The sequence below is a fragment of the Pristiophorus japonicus genome, chromosome 5 (genome assembly GCF_044704955.1).
Source record: "Pristiophorus japonicus isolate sPriJap1 chromosome 5, sPriJap1.hap1, whole genome shotgun sequence".
Lineage (NCBI taxonomy): Eukaryota > Metazoa > Chordata > Chondrichthyes > Pristiophoridae > Pristiophorus > Pristiophorus japonicus.
This window is the reverse complement of record NC_091981.1, coordinates 169,925,791-169,949,919: the sequence shown is the minus strand read 5'-3', so window position 1 is coordinate 169,949,919 and position 24,129 is coordinate 169,925,791. Positions and strand designations below refer to the sequence as shown.

At 44.7% G+C, this 24,129-nt stretch overlaps 1 protein-coding gene across 1 annotated transcript in view; it reads left to right on the top strand.

The window, feature by feature from the left end:
* Nucleotides 1-24,129, top strand: part of gabbr2 (gamma-aminobutyric acid (GABA) B receptor, 2) — a 1,540,887-nt gene that overhangs the window by 1,306,525 nt on the left and 210,233 nt on the right. The window contains exon 12 of the mRNA XM_070880004.1: nt 14,416-14,523. Coding sequence (XP_070736105.1) covers nt 14,416-14,523 — 108 coding nt within the window. The remainder of the gene's footprint in view (nt 1-14,415; nt 14,524-24,129) is intronic.

Genomic DNA, 24,129 nt, shown 5'->3' with positions numbered 1-24,129 from the left:
CGGTATCGATGCAGACTTAGAGTCTTGCGTTCACAGATGTAATACATGCTCGCAGTTAAGCAATGTACCCAGGGAGGCGCCGCTAAGCTTATGGTCTTGGCCCTCCAAACCGTGGTCTAGGGTACACGTCGACTATGCAGGCCCGTTCTTGGGTAAAATGTTCCTTGTAGTTGTAGACGCGTACTCCAAGTGGATTGAATATGAGATAATGTCGGCTAGCACCTCCGCTGCCACTACTGAAAGCCTGCGGGCCATGTTTGCCACACACAGCATACCTGATGTCCTGGTGAGCAACAACGGGCCATGTTTTACCAGTGCTGAGTTCAAAGAATTCATGACCCGTAATGGGATTAAACATGTCACATCTGCCCCGTTTAAACCAGCGTCCAATGGTCAGGCAGAGAGAGCAGTGCAAACCATCAAGCAAGGCTTGAAGAGGGTAACGGAAGGCTCACTGCAGACTCGCCTATCCCGAGTCCAGCTTAGCTACTGCACGAGACCACACTCACTCACTGGGATCCCACCTGCTGAACTGCTCATGAAAAGAGCACTTAAGACAAGGCTCGCGTTAGTTCACCCTGATCTACATGAACAAGTAGCGAGCAGGCGGCTTCAACAAAGTGCATACCATGATAGTGCAAATATGTCACGTGAGATTGAAATCAATGATCCTGTATTTGTATTAAATTATGGACAAGGTCACAAGTGGCTTCCCGGCACTGTCATGGCCAAAGAGGGGAGCAGGGTGTTTCGGATCAAACTTTCCAATGGACTCATTCGCCGGAAGCACTTGGACCAAATCAAACTCAGATCCACGGACTATCCTGAGCAACCCACCTTGGACCCTACCTTTTTTGATCCCCCAACATACACACCCGTGGCAACCGGCACTACGGTTGACCACGAAACAGAACCCATCATCCACAGTAGCCCTGCCAGGCCCAACACACCAGGCAGCCCAGTAAGGCCAGCTGCACAGCAGCCCAGCGAGGGCCCAACAAATAATTCAACAACATCAGCCTTCACACCGAGACGATCAACCAGGGAAAGAAGGGCTCCAGATCGACTCACATTGTAAATAGTTACACTATTGACTTTGGCGGGGGGGGAGGGAACGGGGAGTGTGTTATATATGTGGACTTGTATTTACTCTGTACAGCCACTAGAGGGCTCATCCCCTGGAGTCCCAAGGGATCACATAATCCCTTGGGAACACAAGTATTTAAGGAGGCTTCGCAGATTGGAGAGGCACTCTGGAGACCTGCAATAAAAGACTACGGTCACACTTTACTTTGAGCTCAGTGTTCAGTCTGACTCTTTCTCCATACACAACAGTATGTACATAAGGTCCGCCCAACACCAGGGTCACTATCGTCGGAGGTCCTAGGGTCATAGGTACACTCATGCTGGGTCCGGTATATAACCTGGACTTTACCTTTGTATCTTCACTTCTGGAAGCCAGGTTACACCTAGTCACTGGCTCACAGTATGGAGTTCATTGTATCATTTCATACACTACAGCCATAGTATCCATGTTTGTGCTTAAGAATGTGTTCTTTTCGAACGTTCGGCTGCTCTGACGAAGGGTCGTTGACCCGAAACGTTAACTCTGTTTTTCTCTCCACAGATGCTGCCTGACCCACTGAGATTTCCAGCATTCTCTGTTTTTATTTCAGATTCCGGCATCTGCAATATTTTCCTTTTGTATCAATGTTTGTTGTTGTGCTGTAGTTTTTTTAATATGTAGAGCAAGTTTTCAGCCCTCCATGGTGATGAGTGCTCTCAGAATGGGATTAGTGAAGTCACAGAATTGTAATAGCAGTATTGAGAGTTCAGGGGGGAGGAGAAATGGGAAGTGAGGCCCTCGGAACATTTTGAGTGTAATGGAAACTTGTCCGACACACTCAGTTCCTTAAGCTCTTGAGAAAACATCCTCCTATTTTGACTTAAGAATGAACTCATCAAGTTGGGTTTTCTGGTACAAAGCAGGAGGATCATAACTTGTAGGCATATGATGAAGTAGCCCATATTTTGCAGGATTAAAACCCAGAATAGAAAACAAAATAAGCTGCATTCATTGAGGATGAATCACAGTTAGGAGAAGAAAGAGCTGATAACCGGGATGTCACCTTTTATTGGCAATTGCAGTAGTTCAAGAAGGCAGCTCACCACCACCTTCTCAAGGGCAGTTAAGGATGGGCAATAAATACTGGCCTTGCCAGCGACGCTCACATCCCAGGAATGATTTTTTTTAAATGTATTTATTTTTTGTTCAAACAAACAATATGGTACTACTTTACATTTTAATGGCTATATGAAATTAGATATTTATTTCTCATGTAGATTTTGTGTCCACTTGGTTTTGGAAGTTAGTGGCTTTTCTATAGTGTGGTAGAAACTACATGTGCTCAGTTTGTACTATTCCTGTGGGACCTGACTAGATTTAAATTTATTAACACAGCGCTCTATTAATTGAAGTCACAGAACATGTAAACAGTGTGGAGAGCTTAGAGTTCAGAATAACATTCAGGTTACTGAATTGCCCATTCCATCACTTTAGTTTATCATATTTGCCTTATTCACAGATATTACATTGTTAATAAGTTCTATTATTAAATTTCATTGGGTTACAAGGTGTAAGATGTGTTCCTAATATTGACAAAATAGCTGTTTTGCTTTTATGCAATGGATACAGTAAAATCTCAGTATCAAAAAAGATTGGAGTGAGTAAAGAAGTTGTGAAGATGGGTGAGGGGCAGAATAATTATAAAATTTGAAAACAATCACAGGATGATCTTCTCGAGTTCATTAACTTCAGATAACATCTGCTGTTTCCTCTGTTTATACTAAAGATGTCAATGCAAAAAGATCAACGCTTTCTTGCTTATAGTACTCATTCTTTCTAAATCTTGCAGTAACTACACTCTTAAAAGTCAGATAAGTTCAGCTAGTTTCTCAGTGTGACATATGGAATGCTTTGCCATTGTTCAAAAAAATATGGACCACTGTTATGGATCAAATTAAAAAGGATGTGAGTTTAAAGTAATATTTCTACTCTCTAACTTAAAATGACCATTCTTTGGGCCCAAGTTTCGGGTCGTACCTAGATCGGCGCAGCCCCGACCTGGACGCCCATTTTTTGCGCCAAAAAGTGCGCCTAAAAAAAACTTACCTATTCTCCGGCTCCCTGCGGTTCCTCTGGAGCTGTGGGGGGCGGAGCCAGGTACCTGAGCTGAAAATAGTGCCGGGACCTCTGCACAGGCGCGCTACAGTGGGCGCGCATGTACAGTTTCTCCAGGCGCGCAAAACTGTGTGGGAGGGGCCCGAAGCACGCAGTCCCTAGCCCTGGCCGAATGGCCTCACTGGGGCTGCATGGATAAGGCTGCCTCCCATGCCCAGCTCCTGCTTCCTCCCGACCAGACCCGACCGGACTCCCGCTCCCCCTCCCCCCCCGCCCCCCCATCGCCCCCAAACCGGACCCGAACCCCACTCCCCGCCCCTGGACCCTCCCCCCCGGACCAGACCCAACACGACCCGACATCCCACCCCCACCACCCTCCCGACCTGACCCGACCCGTGCTCCCCCCCTGACCTCCGCTCCCCCCAACACCCACTTTCCCCCGACTCGACCCGCGCGCCCCCCCGCCGACCTGACCTCGCTCCCCCCCCACCGACCCGACCTCCGTTCTCACCCCCCTCCCGACCCGACCTCCGCTCTCCCCCCCCAACCTCTGCTCTCCCCTCCCCGACCTCTGCTCTCCTCCCCCGACCTCTGCTCTCCTCCCCCGACCTCCGCTCTCCCCCCCGATCTCCGCTCTCCCCCCCGCGACCTCCGCTCTCCCCCCCGCCAACGTCCACTCTCCCCTCCCCAACCTCCACGCTCCCCCCCCCGACCTCCGCTCTCCCCCCTCCCAACATCCGCTCTCCCCCCCGACCTCCACGCTCCCCCCCGACCTCCGCTCTCCCCCCCACAACCTCCGCTCCCCCCCCGACCTCCGCTCTCCCCCCTCCCAACATCCGCTCTCCCCTCCCCAAACTCCGCTCTCTCCCCCCCGACCTCCACGCTCCCCCCCGACCTCCGCTCTCCCCCCCACAACCTCCGCTCCCCCCCCCCAACCTCCGCTCTCTCCCCCCAATCTCCGCTCTCTCCCCCCAACCTCTGCTCTCCCCCCCCCGACCTCCGCTCTTACCCCCCCGACCTCCGCTCTCCCCCCCGACCTCCGCTCTCCCCCCCGACCTCCGCTCTCCCCCCCGACCTCCGCTCTCCCCCCGACCTCTGCGCTCCCCCCCCGACCTTCGCGCTCCCCCTCCTCTCCCATCCACCCCCCTCCTCCACCCCCTCCCCCTCCTCCTCCCCCTCCCCACCCCCCTCCTCCCCTCCTCCCCTCCCCCTCCACCCCTCCCCTCGCTGTCAGAAACACAGACACTGACAGACAGAGAGTGAGAGACACACACACAGACAGAGAGATAGAGACACTGACAGAGACACACTGGGAGGGGGGGGCATCCCAGCACGCTGTTGGAGGACTCCCGGTGCTGCAGTCGGTAAGTAGAAAATGTTTTAATTATTGATTTTTTAATTTTTTTTAATTTGTTATTAATTTTTTTTGATTGATTTATTGATGTATTTATCATTTATTATTGATGATGGCTCTTTATTTGTAAAACTGAAGTGTTTAATGTTTGTAAACTTCCCTTTAAATCCCGCCTCCCATTCCCTACACCTGATTTGTAACCTATGCCTGATTTTCTAAAGTGTAGACAAGGTTTTTCTGAGCGTCCAAAAATCTACACTTACTCCATTCTAAGTTAGTTTGGAGTATGTTTTCACTGCCTAAACTTTCAAACCGGGCGTAAGTGGCCAGACACGCCCCCTTTTGAAAAAAAAAATCTGTTCCAAATTAAAACTGTTTTAACGGACTAGAACTGGAGCAAACTAAATGCCAAGAATTGCAATTTCTAAGATACTCCATTCTAAACCAGTTGCTCCAAAAAAACAGGAGCAACTCAGGCCAAAACTTGGTCCCTATAAAACAATATTGAAACTCGGGTACCATAGTCTTCAAATGATCATTCTGGTCAGTCAGGTCAAGCCAATCTTTCACCAGGACTTTCTTCCAAGCCTTCATTCAAAAATACTCCTCCCAATATGCCAGACGTGACAAAAGAGCAAGATTTATTTTTAGTTGTTGATCATAAAAGTTGTATTTACAACCTAAAACAATAACGCAGCAATAAAATTAAAAGTAGTCAATGCATGTGGAAAAACAGAATAACCGTTGCAGTTTTATATGGCCCTCTACAGTTTGGTAGTCTATAGTTATAATACTGGACTTCTAACCTAGAGGTTGTGAATTCAAGTCCCACAATGGCACATTGTGAATCGACCTAGGCACTGGCTTCGGACAATGGCACGGCCAGCTCAGTCGACCCAGGAAAGTACCCCTCATTAACATCTGGGGACTTGTGTCAAAATTGGGAGAGCTGTCCCACAGACTAGTCAAGCAACAGCCTGATATAGTCATACTCACAGAATCATACCTTTCAGCCAATGTCCCAGACTCCTCCATCACCATCTCGGGGTATGTCCTGTCCCACCGGCAGGACAGACCCACCAGAGGTGACAGCACAGTGGTATACAGTTGGGAGGGAGTGGCCCTGGGAGTCTTCGACATTGATTCCGGACCCCATGAAATCTCATGGCTTCATGGGCAAGGAAACCTCCTGCTAATTACCATCTACCACCCTCCCTCAGCTGATGAATCAGTACTCCTCCATGTTGAAGTACTGAGGGTCGCAAGAGCACAGAATGTACTCTGGGTGGGGAAGTTGGCCAAGTCCTGAAGGACATAGCTGCTAAACTGGGCCTGCAGCAGGTAGTGAGAGAACCAACATGAGGGAAAAACCTACTTGACCGTGCCCTCTTCAATCTACCTGTCACAGATGCATCTGTCCATGATAGCACTGATATCAATGACCACCACACAGTCCGTGTGGAGACAAAGTCCCGACTTCACACTGAGGAAACCCTCTATCATGTGTGGCACTACCACGGTGCTAAATGGCATAGATTCAGAACAGATCTAACAGCTCAAAACTGGGCATTCATGAGGTGCTGTGGACCATCAGCAGCAATAGAATTGTATTCCTCCACAATCTGTAACCTCATGTCCTGGCATATCACTCACTCTACCTTCACCATCAAGCCAAGGGACCAACCCTGGTTCAATGAGGAGTGTAGAAGAGCATGGCAGGAGCAACACCTAGCATACCTAAACTTTAGATGCCAACATGGAGAAGCTGCAACACAGGACTACATGCATGATAAACAGTGGAAGTTTTAGACAGAGCTAAGTGATCCCACGATCAACAGACAAGATCAAAGCTCTGCAGTCCTGCCACATCCAGTCATGAATGGTGGTGGACAAGTAAACAACTAACGGGAGGAGGAGGCTCCATGAATATCCCCATCCTCAATGATGGCGGAGCCCAGCACGTGAGTGCAAAAGACAAGGCTGAAGCATTTGCAAACATTTTCAACCAGATGTGCCGAGTGGATGATCCATCTTGGCCTCCTCCTGAGGTCCCCACCATCACAGAAGCCCGTCTTCAGCCAATTCGATTCATTCCACGTGATATCAAGAAATGGCTGAGCGCACTGGGGATAAAGCAAAGGCTATATCCCGGCTGTTCTGCTGAATACTTGTGCTCCAGAACTAGCCGTGCCTCCAGCCAAGTTGTTCCAGTACAGCTACAGCACTGGCATCTACATGATAATGTGGAGAACTGCCCAGGTATGTTCTGTTCACAAAAAGCAGGGCAAATCTAATCCGGCAAATTACCACTCCGTCAGTCCACTCTCAATCATCGGCAAAGTGATGGAAGGTGTTGTCGACAGTGCTATCAAGCAGCACTTACTCACCAATAACCTGATCACTGATGCTCAGTTTGGATTCCGCCAGGCCCACTCGACTTGGTCCAAACATGGACAAAAGAGCTGAATTCCAGAGTGAGGTGAGAGTGACTGCCCTTGACAATAAGGCACCATTTGACCAAGTGTAGCACAAGGAGCCCTAGTAAAATTTAAATCAATGAGAATCAGGAGGAAACCTCTCCACTGGCTGGAGTCATACCTAGCACAAAGGAAAATGGTTGTGATTGTTAGAGGTCAATTATTTCAGCCACAGGACATCACTGCAGAAGTTCCTCAGGGCAATGTCCTAAGCCCAACCATCTTCAGCTGCTTCATCAATGACCTTCCACTCATCATAAGTTCAGAAGTGGGATGTTCGCTGATGATTGCACAGTGTTCAGTTCCATTCGCAGCTCCTCAGAAAATGAAGCTGTCCGTGCCCGCATGCAACAAGAATTGGACGACATTCAGGCTTGGGCTGATAAGTGGCAAGTAATATTTGCGCCACACAAGGGCCAGGCAATGACTATCTCCAACATGCGAGACATTCAACGGCATTACCATCGCTGAATCCCCCACCATCAACATCCTGGGGGGTCTCCATTGACCAGAAACCTAACTGGACCAGTCACATAAATAATGTGCCAACAAGAACAGGTCAGAGGCTGGGTATTCTGCGGTGAGTGTCTCAACTCCTGACTCCCCAAAGCTGTTCCACCATCTACAAGGCACAAGTCAGGAGTGTGATGGAATACTCTCCACTTGCCTGGATGAGTGCAGCTCCAACAACACTCAAGAAGCTCGACACCATCCAGGACGAAGCAGCCTCCTTGATTGGTACCCCATCCACTACGTTAAACGTTTACTCCCTCCACCATCAGCCCACCATGGATGCAGTGTCTACCATCTGCAAGATGCATTGCATGCTTAAACTGTACAAAACACTGGTTAGGCCACAGCTGGAGTAATGCATGCACTTCTGGTCACCGCATTACAGGAAGGACATGATTGTACTGGAGAGGGTACAGAGGAGATTTACGAGGATATTGCCGGGAGTGAAGAATCTTAGCTATGAGGACAGATTGGATAGGCTGGGTTTGTTTTCCTTGGAACAGAGGAGGCTGAGGGAAGACCTCATTGAGGTGTATAAAATTATGAGGGCCTAGATATAGTGGATAGAAAGGGCCTATTTCCCTTAGCAGAGAGGTCAACAACCAGGGCCTAAAGTTAAAGTAATTGGTAGAAGGTTTAGAGGGGATTTGAGGGGAAATTTCTTCACGCAGAGAGTTGTGGGGGTCTGGAACTTACTGCCTGTCTGGAACTAGAGACAGAAACCTTCACCACATTTAAAAAGTACTTGGATGTGCACTTGAAGTGCGGTTACGGACCTAGAGCTGGAAAGTGGGATTCGGCTGGATAACCTCTTGTTGGCCGGCATGGACACGATGGGCCGAAATGGCCTCCTTCCATGCTGTAAACTTCTATGATTCTATGATCAACTCACCAAGGCTTCTTCGGCAGCACCTTCCAAACCCGCGAGCTCTACCACCTAGAAGCACAAGGGCAGCAGGCTCATGGGAACACAATCACCTGCAAGTTCACCTCCAAGTCACACACACACTTGGAAATATATTGACGTTCCTTCATCGTTGTTGGGTCAAAATCCTGGAGCTACCTCCCTGACTGCACTGGGGTTGTACCTTCACCTCATGGATTACAGCGCTTCAAGAAGGCGGCTCATCACCATCTTCTCAAGGGCAATTAGGAATGGAGAATAAATGCTGGCACTCCAGTGACGCCTATATCCTGAAATGAATAAACAAAAATTAATAAATCTGATCATTTGTAGACCAGCACAAGAAAATGAGCATCAACTAAAGTTCCTCAGGCAAGTAAAATTGCCACATTTGGCCGACACATGACTCCAGCCCCATATCATGAGGTTGACCCTAATGCCGCCAGGCAACGAGGGATGGGCAATAAATGCTGCCTCCCCCGTATATCAATGGCCTTCATAAGAAATTTATTTGCATATCATGACCTCGATGACCTTGTTAAAAATGTAATATTGATAATTTTGCAGAATTTTGGCTGTATGAAACCATCACTTTTACTGATTAAAAAATAATTTTGTTTAATTAATGATACATAAAAGCACTCCCCAAAGCTAAATTACGACTTGAATTTAAAATTTATTTCATGTAATGTGCATAAAATTATTGCCCCAAGCTAAGTTACAGACTTAAATTAGAAACTAATTCAGTGTAATTAAATGCACTTCCCCAACTAATTTGCAAACTGTTTGAAATTGGTGCTTTGCTTTTCTTTGTACTTTCCATGCTACTGTGCTCACCTGCTTGAATTTGGTGCAGATGGTAGTTTACAAAGTTCTCCTCTCAATGCCACTTCCTAATTGACAGATTAATCCTAAAACTACCAATGAATGAGCACCACTGAAAGCAGATCTTTAGAAAAACCCCAGTCCCAACAAATTCAAACCATTGAACCTAGTGATGTAAAAAATACAACCGGAAATAAAAATGGAACAAAAAACAGAAAAATGAGTCACCAGGGCTACATGTGCCACATAATTTCCAATGCATGTCTTCAGTGTTTGCTTTAAGAAGTGGAGCTTTAAAAATCTGCAAATGATAATGCCCTTTTACTTTCTGAGGTCTTACTTCACATTTATGGTGAAGAATGTCAGACGGTAATCTTCACACACATCCCCTTTGTTTTCTCCCCTTACCCCCTTCTCTAGAAGACATTGACCCATGTTGGGCTTTGTTTCCACAGCCACCAATAGTCTTTGGCTACCTCTCCCAAGTGACTATTCTTCTTCCTGTGCGAGACTAAGTTGAGGTATTTATGGTACAAGTACGGGGGCCATCGTAATTGAGCCCATTTCTGTTCTTACCAAACATACATATGTTCACACACAGACATAGACACTTCCCAGTAAACATCACCTGATAATAATTTGAATTCTGGACCCCTATCTGATTTTGTCACCATTTTCTGTGTAGGGGCACTATAGATAATAATGATGTCACTACCACTGCTCCAACTGAATTCAGCTAATCCAGAACAGATCAAGAGCTACCTTTTTCTGGTCTGTGTGACCAGTACACCACGGAATACATTTATCCAGAGAGCTCTAGCGTCATAACAAGAATATGTTCTTTATTTGAAAAAGTGCTTCATATTTCAGAATTTTTCTCTGATTCAAAAGCAGCTATTTCTTACTATACAATTTATGCCAGTGTTATATGACAAGGTCCTAGTTATTCTGAAGATCTTTTCAATGTGCATGTATTTTAGTGCAGGCTATACATACAATATTCATCCAATGTAACTGTCAATTTTTTATTTAAAATTATGGCCCTTTCAGGTCATTTTTGGGTCAGATTTATTTTGTCTTTTTTGATTTTCTACTCATTCTCTGATATGTTTTTTGGATAATAGATGGGCTGAGCTTTGTCATTGAACTCAGTGCTGCAAGACAACTTCAGAGAATTATATAGGGTTAGAAATTCGGAAAATACCGCTTTGACCAGTTTTTGGGCGGTATTTGAGGTTTTAGATTTTTTTTTAAATCGCTGGAATGATGGAAGGCAGCAAAATTCACCAAATGGTGACCGGCGGTAGCAGTAGCGGTAAAATTCGGTCTTGCATGATGGAATTTGTGCGCCTGAGCTGAATTCAGCAATATGAAAAAAAACGGACCTTCTGCGCATGCGCAAATGTTTTTTTCGTCTATTTCTTTTCCGATTTTTTTTTTCCCCCCGCCCCGCAATTCTGGTCAGGTGTTAGGGTGTGACCATGCATGCGCAGTACACCCAGCTCTCAATCATCGATTTTTCAGACACAGGAGAACATGCAGCACGTTGATCAGAGCAGGCAGAAGACCAGAAAATTCAGTTTTGATGCGAATGAGGCACTTATAACAGCCATTGAGAGTAGATGGGGGGAGTTTAACAAGAGGGGTCGAGGTAAACCCCCCCCCCCCCACACCACCCCACCCGTTGTAAAAATATTTTGGACCGCTGTTGCTGAGGAGGTGTCCTCAGTGGATTACATTCCCAAGGACTAACAACAATGCAGGAAGAGGTGGAATGACCTCTGCAGGTCGTGAGAGTAAGTAATATTTTTAATCATGCACTCACTCCTTCATTACTTAAATTGTAAATCTGACACATGTTTCTGTAAGTAGGCTTAGTGTTGCAGCTTATTTGCCATGAATGATCATTACACATTATTAAGATTGCTTTCTGAGATCTTAAAAGTTGTTTCTGCACTTCAATGTCTTCCTCATGAACTACATGCAGCTTCCAGGGCCATTAAACAGACAGCTGTATTAAATGCACACATTATGGTATAAGTTCTTTGATAGCTATCTGTGTGTGCCACAAGAGCAGAAGGGCACTCTGGTAACCATTGCTGTTGTCATTTTTGCAGAAAAAGCTCTCACACAATTGACGCGAGCAGTGACGGACAGGCAGTGGTCCACCCAATACGTATCCCTTGACTGACCTGGAGGAACGTGTGGCGGGCTTAATCGGTGCCCACGGGAGATCAACTACCCATGCGGTTGCTGAGCCCATGGTCAGAATGAGAGTAGGTCCTGCAAAAACCCTGGGCTGGGTTGGGGTCATGTCATGTAGTGTCTGTGGACTCGGGTTCAGGTAATGTGAAGCAGTGTCTCTCGATGACATATAATGCAGTAGTGGTGGTCCTTCAAATAAGCATGCGCTATGTGACCTTACTCATGTCACCCTGCCCCCTCTCCTGCTGCTAACCACTCATCTGGTGTTTTCTATTTTGCAGATGAGGATTGTGAGGCGCCACTTCGCCGTATGCAAGCCTCTACCTCAGTCTATCGTGTGTGGGTCAAAGAGGAAGATAAAGGGGTATGCTGAGGACCCTCCATGGGAGGAACAACAACCTCAAGCTGTTGCGGGGGGTGGGGTTGCTGTTAGTGAGGGTGGAGGGGGAGGAGGAGGTGTTCGCGGTGGAGGAGCTTTTGGTGGTGGAGGGGGTGGAGGGGATGGTGGGGGTGGAGGAGATGGTGGGGATGGAGGAGATGGTGGAGGTGGAGGGGGTGCTAGGGGTGGAGGGGATGGTGGGTTGTGGGGGAGGTGGAGGGGATGGGGAGGTGGAGGGGATGGTGGGGGAGGTGGAGGTGGAGGGGATGGTGGGGGAGGTGAAGGGGGTGCTGGGGGTGGAGGGGATGGTGGGAGTGGATGGGGTGGAGGGGGCGATGCAGTCAGCACGTCTTTTAGCTGCGGCCACAAGTTCCTTGGAGGAAGCCACATTTACAGGCTTTGTCCCATCCGAGACAGCGGGTCCAAGTCGTGTGCAGCAACACACCCCCAGGGTTGAACTCGTATGCCGTCTCTGCGGAGGTTGAGTCCGCAAAGCCTCTCTGCTAAAAGACAGGAGAACGCACACCTGGACATGGTGGGACTGTCAAGGGAGAACGTCGAACTCGGTCGAGAGCTCCTCCAGGCCCTGAGTGGCATTTCTGGCAACATCATCACACAATCTGGGACACAATCTGCGGACATGTTGCAGATTGTTGCTTCGATCCGGGAGAACACCGAGGCTGTCAATGCCCTGCGGCAATTGATGGTCTCGACTTTTGGCACTGCAGTCCCCAGTGTCATACCACCCAGACCGAGTGGGGAGGCAGACCAAGAGCCTTCCAGCTCAGAAGCCGGGCCATCCATATCTTGAACTTCTCCAGGGGGTCCAATGACGTCTCCAGTGTCTCTCCCCCAACAACTGCAGCGCCCTGCGTACCTTGCTGCACACCGTCCTGGTCCCAACACGGGTAGGGGCTGGGGCAAGAAGCGAAGGGGGGTTAAGATCAGTGGGGGGAAAGGTGGCCGCAGCTAAATAGAAGTTTGGTGTGAGGTGCGGGGTGGGGGGGGGAACGGGGGGTAGAGAGGGGTGTTGTTGTTTCTTTGCTGTTTGATTTGGTTATTTTATAAAAGTTTTAGAAATTGTTTCAAGTAAAAAATTTATTTAAGTTTCACAATTAAAGTTTACCAAGTTTCAACAATGTACTAATGTTTCATAAATTTAACAGTGTTTTATAAATTATTTTGCTCACCCTAACCATTCTTGTGCATTGTCTCATTTGTAGAATAAGAGGGATAACAGTCAACATGGTGGGATAGAGTGGGCAGGCAAAGGTGAAACATGTTGTTCACTGTTCAAGCAAAGCATTGATTTATGAACTGCTGACGTCAGACTTTTGCAGTGGCGAAAGCTCCACGAGGCCTCCCCTGTCGTGGTGGTGGGGGTGATGGCATGGGTTTATCACCAGGCTCCTTGTCCTCATCCTCCTCCTCCTCATCCTCCTCCTCCTCCTCATCCTCCTCATCCTCCTCCTCCTCCTCCTCCTCCTCCTCCTCCCCTCTCTCCTCAGATGTTCCTGCAGTCCCCAGTGGCAATTCCTGTCCCCTCATGATTGCTAAGTTGTGTAGCATGTAGCACACCACAGTGAATTCAGCGACCTGCTGAGGGGAGTATTGCAGGCTGCCTCCAGAGTGGTCCAGGGTCCAGGTATCGGAAGCACTGCTTCAACACTCCAATTGTCTTTTCGATGTTATTGCATGTCATTGTTGTGATGCTCGGCTTCTGTCTGAGGGTTCCGGAGGGGGGTCATGGGCCAGGTGGCGAGGTCGTAACCTTTGTCCCCCAGCATCCAGCTGCGGCCATGTGGCTGATGCTCAAACAGGTCAGAGACACTGCTCTCACGCAAGATGAAAGCATCATGGATGCTCCCTGAAACTGGGCATTGACTGTCATGATGCGCTGAGTATGGTTGCAAGCGACCTGTACATTCAGGTCATAGCAGAAAATGCACCCTGTTCCACAGGATTAACAATGATTCTCACAAATATGATGAATATTTTGATTTTTTTTTTTAAACATATTGAAAAAATAATGGTTCTGAACTCATGTTATGGGATACTAACGTGCAAACATTGCTCTCCGAAATGTCAGTGGAGGCATTTAATCATTTTATTTTTAACATGTTAATAATCCCTCTGATAAAATATTGCAGTATGGAATTTTTTATGATTGTATCCCCTGATGTAACTTCAGGTCATTACCTTTAGCCTGTACCATAAATAATACTATTTGCTAAAAACTCCTAACCCAGACTAATTATATAGAAGAATCATTAGGACTAAATAATATTTCTTAATTCACATTAAAAAAAAATGAAAGACAAAATAGCAAAGCATTTAAAAGATTTAAAAAGTTGGATCATTGTCGATTACTGTGTAAAGTTTGGTGAGCAACACCCAGAAAGAGTAATGCAAATTTTTAATCTTAGGTTTGAAGTTTAATTTTCTGAATGTAAATATTTTAATTGTTTGGAATACTTCAGTTAATAGTAAATAATCTTCTATGATTGTAAACATCACATGTGTTTTGAGCAATTAAAGCATATTCTTTATCCTCATTTCTCTTTTTTTGTCATTCAGGTTAGAACCTGGATTCTTACAGTCGGCTACACAACAGCATTTGGAGCCATGTTTGCAAAAACATGGAGAGTTCATGCCATATTCAAAAATGTGAAAATGAAGAAAAAGGTGGGGGACTAAATGCTGACAATTTAATTCAATCTGTAATGATGATATTCCAGCAGATCTCCTGTGGTGCTTATAAAATGAAGAGCATTATGTAGCGCACAACATGTTATTATGCAGTTCTGTGAACCTCAGTATGTTCCTTTAGGGCCCCATAATGTAATTGCTGTATTTATGTATATCCTTAAGTCAACTTGAGGTCAGACTGGCTCTTATATATTTTATATATATTATATATATATAAAATCAATAATATATTGTCGTGTCTATTTCCTTTTGTCACAATTCAGTCATGCTAGTGGAATATTTTGTATCTGACACACTTGATAACACCTAAGAAGTAACATCTGTTACAGTAATAACTGTTTCTGTTGTTTTTAATGATAATGCTGTAATGCCTGCCATTAAGTCCTTCCACCAGTCTTGGCACTGTGGCACAGGTTACTCACATCTGTCCACTCTGTTGTTTTTTCAACTGATGTTTCATGTTTCCCAAGCCAGGTAAGTTAATTTTACGGTGCTAATTTAATATTAAAATAAACATTTCTTCCATTCCTCCTTTCCACCCCCTTTACATCTGTACTCAGCTCCAGGTTTTGCCCAGTCAGCCAGCCTAGCCCAGTTCCTATTGCTCCTCCACTGGCTCTTTCAAAAAAATGTTGTGTCCTGATCTTTCTGCCTTGCCTGCCCTTTCAAAAACTGTTTGTTTTTTCATCCCCACCGCTGGGCCCTACAGTGCTGCCAACTCTGCCTCTCTCCGGTCTTTCCTGACACTTTACACCAAGCCACCCTAGGGTCACTCCTGGGCCCTACTGTCATTTGTATTATTTCTGATTCCCCCTGTTAAATAGGGCTGTGATGTTGGGGGTAGGGATGTGGTGTGACAATTGGGCACTGAGGGGGAGAAGAGGGCATGGGATGGGAGAAAGGAAGAGAAAGCCCTGTTATCATCTCTGATCTTCAGGAGAAACCAGGCGTGGACAGCAAAAGGAACGTGCATCAACCAAGGTTCCCCGATCATCATTTCCTTCAACCACTGTCTGCCCGCCTGTGACCGAGACTGTAGGTCCCGCATTGGACTCCTCAGTCACCTGAGAACTCACTTTTAGAGTGGAAGCAAGTCATCCTCGACTGCGAGGGACTGCCTATGATAATGATGTTCATACTGTTAGGCATCAACATTGAGCAGAAATTGAGCTACACCAACCATCTGAACACTGTGTTTGTAAGAGCTGGTTGAGGCGTGTCTCACCTCCTGACCCCTCAAAACCTCTCCGCTATCTACAAGGCTCAAGTCAAGAGTGTGATGGAATACTCAATACTTGCCTGGATGGATGCAACTGCAACACTGTTTAAGATGTTCAGCTCCATCCAGTACATGATTGTTTTGATCTGCACCACTATCACTGAACTCCATATTCAGCCACTCCATCACTGGCACACTGTGGCTGCAGCCTGTATGATCTACAGGATGCACTGTAGCAATTCACCAAGCTTAGTTGAACACCACCTCTCTTCCCTCTACCATTGAGAAGGACAAGAGAAGCAATGTTGTAGGAGCAGCATCTGCTCCAAATTCCTCTCCAAGCCACATATCACATTGACTTTGAATTATATCACTGGTCTTTCATTGTTGCTGAGTCAATATTTTGTCTGAAATATTTCACGCAAAGTGTGGTTGCGAAGTACAAATTTAAACTTGTATTATTTCTGATTCCTCCTGTTTAATAGGGCTATGCTGTTGGAGGGGAAGGGATGAGGGGTGGTGATTGGGGACTGACGGGGAGAAGAGTGGGTGGGATGGGAAAAAGGAAGAGAAAGTCCTGGTATCATCTCCAACCTTCAGCGGCATTACTGTTCACAATGTTGGGTATCACCATTGATTGGAAATTGAACTACGCCAGCCATCTGAACATTGTGCTTATAAGAGCTTGGTTGAGCTTTTGTGATTGATTGTATTCCCTGTTGTGGGCCTTTATATTTGTAACATGCCATATAAACAGTCTTTGATTTGCTGGGGCTCCATGCATCTAGCATTGCTAATGCTGCTAATGATAGCAAATTGTCATCACCACCTTTTGGTTATGCCTGTCCCTTTTTAGGCAGGCTCTTCCTGGTGTTTGGCAAAGGTGATGCCAGAAGATATGATAGTTTAATTTTTGTGCTACTGGACTAGCAACACAGAGTCTGATGGTTCAAAACCCACCATGGCAATTTGTGAAACTGAATTCAATAAATCTGATCATTTGTGGGCCAGAAATTGACCAAGATAGCAGCCAGATAGTTGTAAAAGCCCAGCTAGTTTACTAAAGTCCTCCAGGGAACAGAACATGGCACCCCTACCCAATCAGGCTGAAATATAATTTCAGTTCCACACCATGAGGTTCAATCTTAAATGCCCTCAGGCTAATTAGGGATGGGCATTAAATGCTGCTTTGCCATTGTCACCGACATGCCATTACCGGGCTTAACTTGGGCAGGGATGACAAATGGAACAAGTTATGCAAAAAGACTAGCATAATTTAAGAGGAAAATCTGAATTCATATCACGTACAAAAAACATTGAGGACAGAAAAGCAATTTCACACACATTTTCATGAAGGCCTTTTAATCTCTCACATTTTTCTAGAGTGAAATGCACTTGCTTGACACATCTAATCTGTAATTAATAAGCAGAACAGAGCTGAATCTTTTCACACTTGGACAAATTGTGAATTATTCTTTCATTAATACTAACATGAATATATTAGCATGTAAATTATTCTGATCATGGAGTTAAAACATTAATACATTCATACCTATTCGGCACCATTTAGACAACCATTTTCTCACTTCTTTCCCCTCTTATTGGGGGGAAAATTGCAGTCAGAGGCTTCCTTCATTCGCACGCATCCGACCCGAAAATTTTTACGAAACTACTTGTTGGTCCCGGAGAACCATAGGATTCCGCTCTGAGGCCTTAATTCGCTGCGCAGTGTACAGGGATCTGTCTTTCATGTACGGACGTCTATGTTGCAATCACGTGGGCCTGGACCACCAATTACTAGGTAGTATTCTCATTGATAATAATAGGAACACCGTTTGTATGAGTTCCCATTACTATCAATGTGAATAACCCACTAAAACACCGAATCACAGCACAATAAATAAATATTTTAAATTAGTTGAAATTAAATGTAATTAAATGTTTTAGAAAAAATAATATTTTGGGGATTTTTTTTTTTAAGAGTTTTAATAGGGTTAAAAATAAACTTACTTTAATGGACAGGGTTTTAAACATAAAAATGAATTATTAAATGTAATTTTTCTATGTTTTAAAAGTGTTACGCGGGTAAAAGTAAGCTACGCGCCTACTTTTACCAGGCGTAAAAGTTTGAAGGACATTCGCTGGGCATGAGTTGGGCAAATAGCCCAATCTCTCCCACATGGATGTCCTTCCTGCGGGGATGCTCAGGATCTGTCTGAAGACATTTTGACAGATCGGAAAAGCGGGTTTTCGGTGCATGCGCATCCCGCCCTGAGAACTGGCTTTTGTGAGGCCTCTGCGGGTCCGTGTGCACTTTGTACACACCTGGTGAGGCCGGAATTTTCGGCCCAATATTTCTCTCACAGAAAATGCTGTAAATGCACAGCAGGTCAGTCAGCATTGTAGACAAGACAGGTTGATGTTTCAGGTACAAACCTTCTCTGAGACTGAAAGAGCAGCCTATCAATAGAATCAGAAAAAAGACGAGAAGGGGGAAATAAATATTCCAATCAGAGAGGCAGTTAATTAGTTGAATGACCTACAACATGAGAAAGCAAATTTCAATTCTGAAGAAAGTTTCTGCTCGAAATATCTTTGTCTCTGCAGACTAGTGAAATCTAGTAAAGTTAAGGGGAGATATAATGGAGGTATTCAAAATTATAAGGGGTTTTGTTCGAGTAGATAGGGAGAAACTGTTTCCACTGGCAGGAGGATCAGTAACCAGAGGACACAGAGTTAAGATAATTGACAAAAAATCCAGGGGGGAAAGGAGAATTTTTTTAAGCAATGAGTTGTTATGATCTGGAATGCACTGGCTGAAAAGGTGGTGGAAGCAGATTCAATGGTAACTTTCAAAACGGAATTGGATAAATACTTGAAAAGGAGAAATTTGTATTGCTATGAGGAAAGAGCAGGGCAGTGTAACTAATTGGATAGCTCTTTCAAAGAGCCAGCACAGACACGATGGCCTGAATAACCTCCTTCTGCATTCTTCTATGATTCTATGCTGACTTACTTGCTTTGTATTTTCAGCATTTACTGTTTTTATTTCAGATTTCCAGTATTTGCTATTATTTTTTTATCTTTAATTATTTGTTCTTTTCCCTTTGCCCACAATTTTATTTTAGTGGTGTTTCTGCACTAATTGTAATTGAGGAGTCGTGAAAGGATTCGTTATTATATTCCACATGTGTTAGTGTCTAAATAATAGTCTCAAATAACTCAGATTATTAGGTAAAAATTGTCTTGAAAGTTTTTGTAGGAAAGGATAAATAAATGGTAATATTGATTTTGGCGGTGCTCAATCATTTATAAAAATATCTTAATCAAAAGAGTATGGTTATAAAGTCTCTCTACATGCAAAGACATTGTCGTTGCAGTGGGAAACAGCAATACCATAAATGAGGCCGCAACATGTACATGTTCAATAGTGTTGCTATTCAATGGTAGTTTATAGTCACAGCCTTTTGAATGCTATTGGGTGAAATTTGACTTTGATGGTAACGTAAACTGGGCGGTATCGTTCCTGTCACCAGTAACTGAAGTCAATGGAACTGAATATCGGATGGAATAGATAGTAGAAAGCAGATGCGATTCTGCTCATCTTGTACCCTTACCCAAGTCGAATTTCACCCCTGTAGTCTTATCATTGCATCACATGGCTCACTATTAGCAGAAGTGACATTACAAGATATTTCAGGGTTTTAAGTATAATATTAATGACATGAACATTTCTAAGTTAACGGTATTTCATAGAACCATTTCATTGATTTCTGTAAGCATGGCCATTGTAATTGTGTGTCACTGTACCAATGCCAGGTATTGTTCCGAGAGTGGGGAGTAACGTATTTTCCTTTTTCTCCCCTCCACTCCTGAATGTGGTGGCTCCTTATTATGGGTGGAATATGGTTCCAAAGGCATTGGGCATTCTCTGGTACCTCATCCAAGTGCTCGTTATTTTGTGTGATCCCCAATAGTGAGCGTCAGCAGGTTATTGAACACTGTTGGTGTCCCAAGATGGTCGCTTGCGTGCACTTCCAGCAGGGGACATTAATCCTTCCATCTTCTTCCCACTCCCTAACCTTGGGCTACTGAGACCAATTGAATTGTGCTCCACTGAAGAGCCAGCTGAGATCAGGCAACTGTGCACGGACTGGAGAAGGATCCAGGATCTTCCTGGTCCAGCTATTCACAATAAACACACAAATCAGTTTTCACACATTCTTTTAATGTCCTCAAATAAAAGGAGAAGCCTTAGTTCTTGGGTCACTTTGTGAACACTACCTTGTCCACATAACACAATCAGTTTCACCAGGTTTTAAATGGTTTTCTTGTTGGACACTGGGTTCTTTGAACATTGTGCCAACACAACAAGTCATGTCTCCTGTTTGCACATAGGTAAGAAGTGATGTCACCTCACCAACCTTTTGAAAAATGGTGTAACAGATCTGAAAAGAACAACAAATGTTTCCGCTGCTTTAGCCAAAAACAGATGCACTCCAATATGTCCAGTCTTTTCATTAGTGTATCAGCAGGGAGTGATGTGTCACCTCAATAACATTTGAGCTAAAATTAGGGAATTTTCATCAATCTTGAAAGAGTCTGCTCCTCATGTTGGTTACCTTAGTAAAAAGAACAGCTCATGATCCATCTGCTTGTAAATCCACAAATTGTTTGAACATGATGTTTTTTAAGTGCATCCATCCACCAATGTGTATCAGGCACCAGATTTGCTCTTCATATTTGCCATACAGTGAGTTATAGCTTTCAACTCTGTCTGATGAGACAATGAATATCACTGCAGAGAAGAGGAAAGATAGACAAGTGAATAAACCAGTGCTATGCTCTTTCAATATTGTGTGGCCATAAAAAAAAAAGATTATTCTGGATAAAACTTAAGTTATATAGATCTGAGACAAAACTTATTAAAGCAAATCAAAATACCCCTAATGGCAGACAGCTAAACACTTCCTGGAGACTTACAGCGGAAGGAAACCACAATCATGCTGCTAAATTAATGTTCTGGGAATCTGTATACTGTATGTCACAGTTGTACTTTTTATCCTCCTCAATAAGCTTATTATTTCTAAAAAGAAATCTTCAGTCCTCTGCCATTTCAAGTTCGACCCTAAATGCAATTCTGACCTGGTCCAACAGAACTCTGCTCCTTGACCTAATGACGTAAGAAATCCTTACTATATCAAGGCAAAGTACATATTCATTTCAATTTACTATTTTGAAAAATCATCTTCTTCCACCACCTTCAGAAGAGATGGAAAGTCTTCCTGGGGTACATTTCTATAAGTACCAGGAGTCCTTTGGTATCTTGCCCTCATATCATTTACATATGAGCCCAGAGAGGAAGTGATAGTAGGTGAACTTATTGATGGTGCAGCCATGCTGGGATGCTGGAAATTGTCCACGGCTTCATTCTGTGAGTAACAATCAGGACAATATAAGAAATAGGAGCAGGAATAGGCCATTTGGCCCCTCAAGCCTGCTCCACCATTCAGTATCATAGCTGATCTGATCATGGGCTCAGCTGCATTTCCCTGCCCGCTCCCCATAATCTTTTACTCTCTTATCGCTCAAAAATTTGTCCATCTCCGCCTTAAATATATTCAATGATGCAGCCTCCACTGCTCTCTGGGGCAGACACTTCCATAGATTTACAACCCTCTGAGAGAAGAAATTCCTCCTCATCTCAGTTTTAAATAGGTGACCCCTTATTCTAAAACTATGCCCCCTAGTTCTACTTTCCCCTATGAGTGGAAATATCCTCTCTGCATCCAACTTGTCAAGCTCCCTCATTATCTTATCTCAATAAGATCACCTCTCATTCTTCTGAACTCCAATGAGTACAGGCCCAACCTAAGTCAACCCCTTCATCTCCGGAATCAACATTCTCTGAACTGTCTCCAATGCAAGTATATCCCTCCTTAAATTCAAAGACCAAAACTGTACACAGTACTCCAGGTGTGGTCTCACCAATACCCTGTATAGCTGCAGCAGGACTTCTCTGCTTTTATACTCCCCCCCACCCCCACTTACAATAAAGGCTGACATTGCATTTGCCTTCCTGATTACTTGCTGTACCTGCATACTAACTTTTTGTGTTTCATGCACAAGGATTCCCAGGCCCCTCTGTACTGCAGCATTTTGTAACTTTTCTCCATTTAAATAATAATTTGCTTTTTTATTTTTTCTGCCAAAGTGGATAACATAGAAACATGGAAAATAGGTGTAGGAGTAGGCCATTCGGCCCTTCTAGCCTGCACCACCATTCAATGAGTTCATGGCTGAACATGCAACTTCAGTACCCCATTCCTGCTTTCTCGCCATATCCCTTGATCCCCCTAGTAGTAAGGACTTCATCTAACTCCTTTTTGAATATATTTAGTGAATTGGCCTCAACAACTTTCTGTGGGAGAGAATTCCACAGGTTCACCACTCTCTGGGTGAAGAAGTTTCTCTTCATCTCGGTCCTAAATGGCTTACCCTTTATCCTTAGACTGTGACCCCCTGGTTCTGGACTTCCCCAACATTGGGAACATTCTTCCTGCATCTAACCTGTCTGAACCCATCAGAATTTTAAACATTTCTATGAGGTTCCCTCTCATTCTTCTGAACTCCAGTGAATACAACCTCAAATTTTCCCACATTATACTTCATCTGCCAAATTTTTGCCCACTCACTTAGCCTGTCTATACCCCTTTGCAGATTTTTTGTGTCCTCCTCGCAATTTGCTTTCCCTCCCATCTTTGTATTATCAGCAAATTTGGCTACATTACGCTCGGTCCCTTCATCCAAGTCATTAATATAGATTGTAAATAGTTGAGGACCCAGCACTGATCCCTGTGACACCCCACTAGTCACTGTTTGCTAACCATAAAATGATCCATTTATCCCAACTCTCTGTCTTCTGTTAATTAGCCAATCCTCTATCCATGCTGGATTGGATCTCACTGGATCAGCAGGCCGGGGCCATTAGAATGAGCAACATGCGGCAGCATGCTACTGCAGGGAGCAGCGCGTGCTACTGCAGGAAGGCAACGGCTATGAAGAGGGCAACTGGATTTGACGTTACCCAAATCCAGGTCTCTGATTGGATTGCGGGCAGGTACAGCAAGAACGGCGAGGTCGGGGCAAAGGAGCGGCGATGTCGGGGTGAAGGAGCAGCGAGAGTTCGTAGAGGGACGTGATCGGGGCCCAGGAGAGATAAGGGCCTAGAGGCAGCATAGGCCAGCCCACACTGCAATATGTGTGAGCACTAGGTCCGTGCAGCAGAGCTGGTCTCCAGTCGTCTTGGTTAATACTTGTCACCGGACCAAGACCGAGCTCTGTCAAGCCCGTGTGATGTGCAACGGCCAACACACATTAAAAAAAATTCACACACAGGCATCTGCCACCCTTCAAGTTGTAGTTCGGGACCTGGAATATTAGGTCTTTAATTGAAACACCTGTGAACTCATCCCTTATTGGCGTGGAAGCAAGTCATCCTCGTTTCAAGGGACTGCCAATGATGATGATGTACTTGGATTTCCTTGCTTGTTTAATATTGGAACACCATAAATGTGATGCAGCCTTGTTTATTCTTGGAACTCCATAAATGTGATGCAAAGACCCCAATACAGAGGCACCAAATCAAAAGCAGTTCTGAACCATGTCAATTTCAAAATGCATGAAGGTGGAAGCCCGACTTTTGAGTAGCAACAGAACTAATATCCATATCTAATATCATGGTGTCATAACATTTGTTAAAAGGTTAGTTCCTGGAGCCAGTAGGTAAAGAGTTAGAGCACACTGGGCATTCAGCCTCTGCTTTAATTATATAGCCCGTCTGGCACCATGCCGAGAATGTTACCCTAGCTGCAGTCATGTGAGGGACATTTGTTTGGTATGTACTTGGATAATAAAAAATAAAAGAGAGGTACCAAATAATAGTAATGGGCATTTATGGAAAGATTCATGTTCTTCTATTGTCTCCACTCTGGCAAGGTAGATGATTTCCTCTGCTTTCTATACGTAGCAAAATCTTAAACACATTTATTATATTTATGTTTATCATAAATATAATTTTACTATTATTAGCAAACAGAAGAAATCTTTCTATCTTCCCTGTTAACAAGAGAAAATAATATTTCATAGGTTTGTGCCATACTTCTGATATGATAGCAATCAAACCACAAACAAGGAACTAAATAGAAATTGACAGTTACGTTTCTTTTGTTTTAGAACATAGAACATAAGAATTAGGAACAGGAGTAGGCCATCTAGCCCCTCGAGCCTGCTCCGTCACTCAACAAGATCATGGCTGATCTGGCCATGGACTCAGCTCCACTTACCCGCCCGCTCCCCATAAC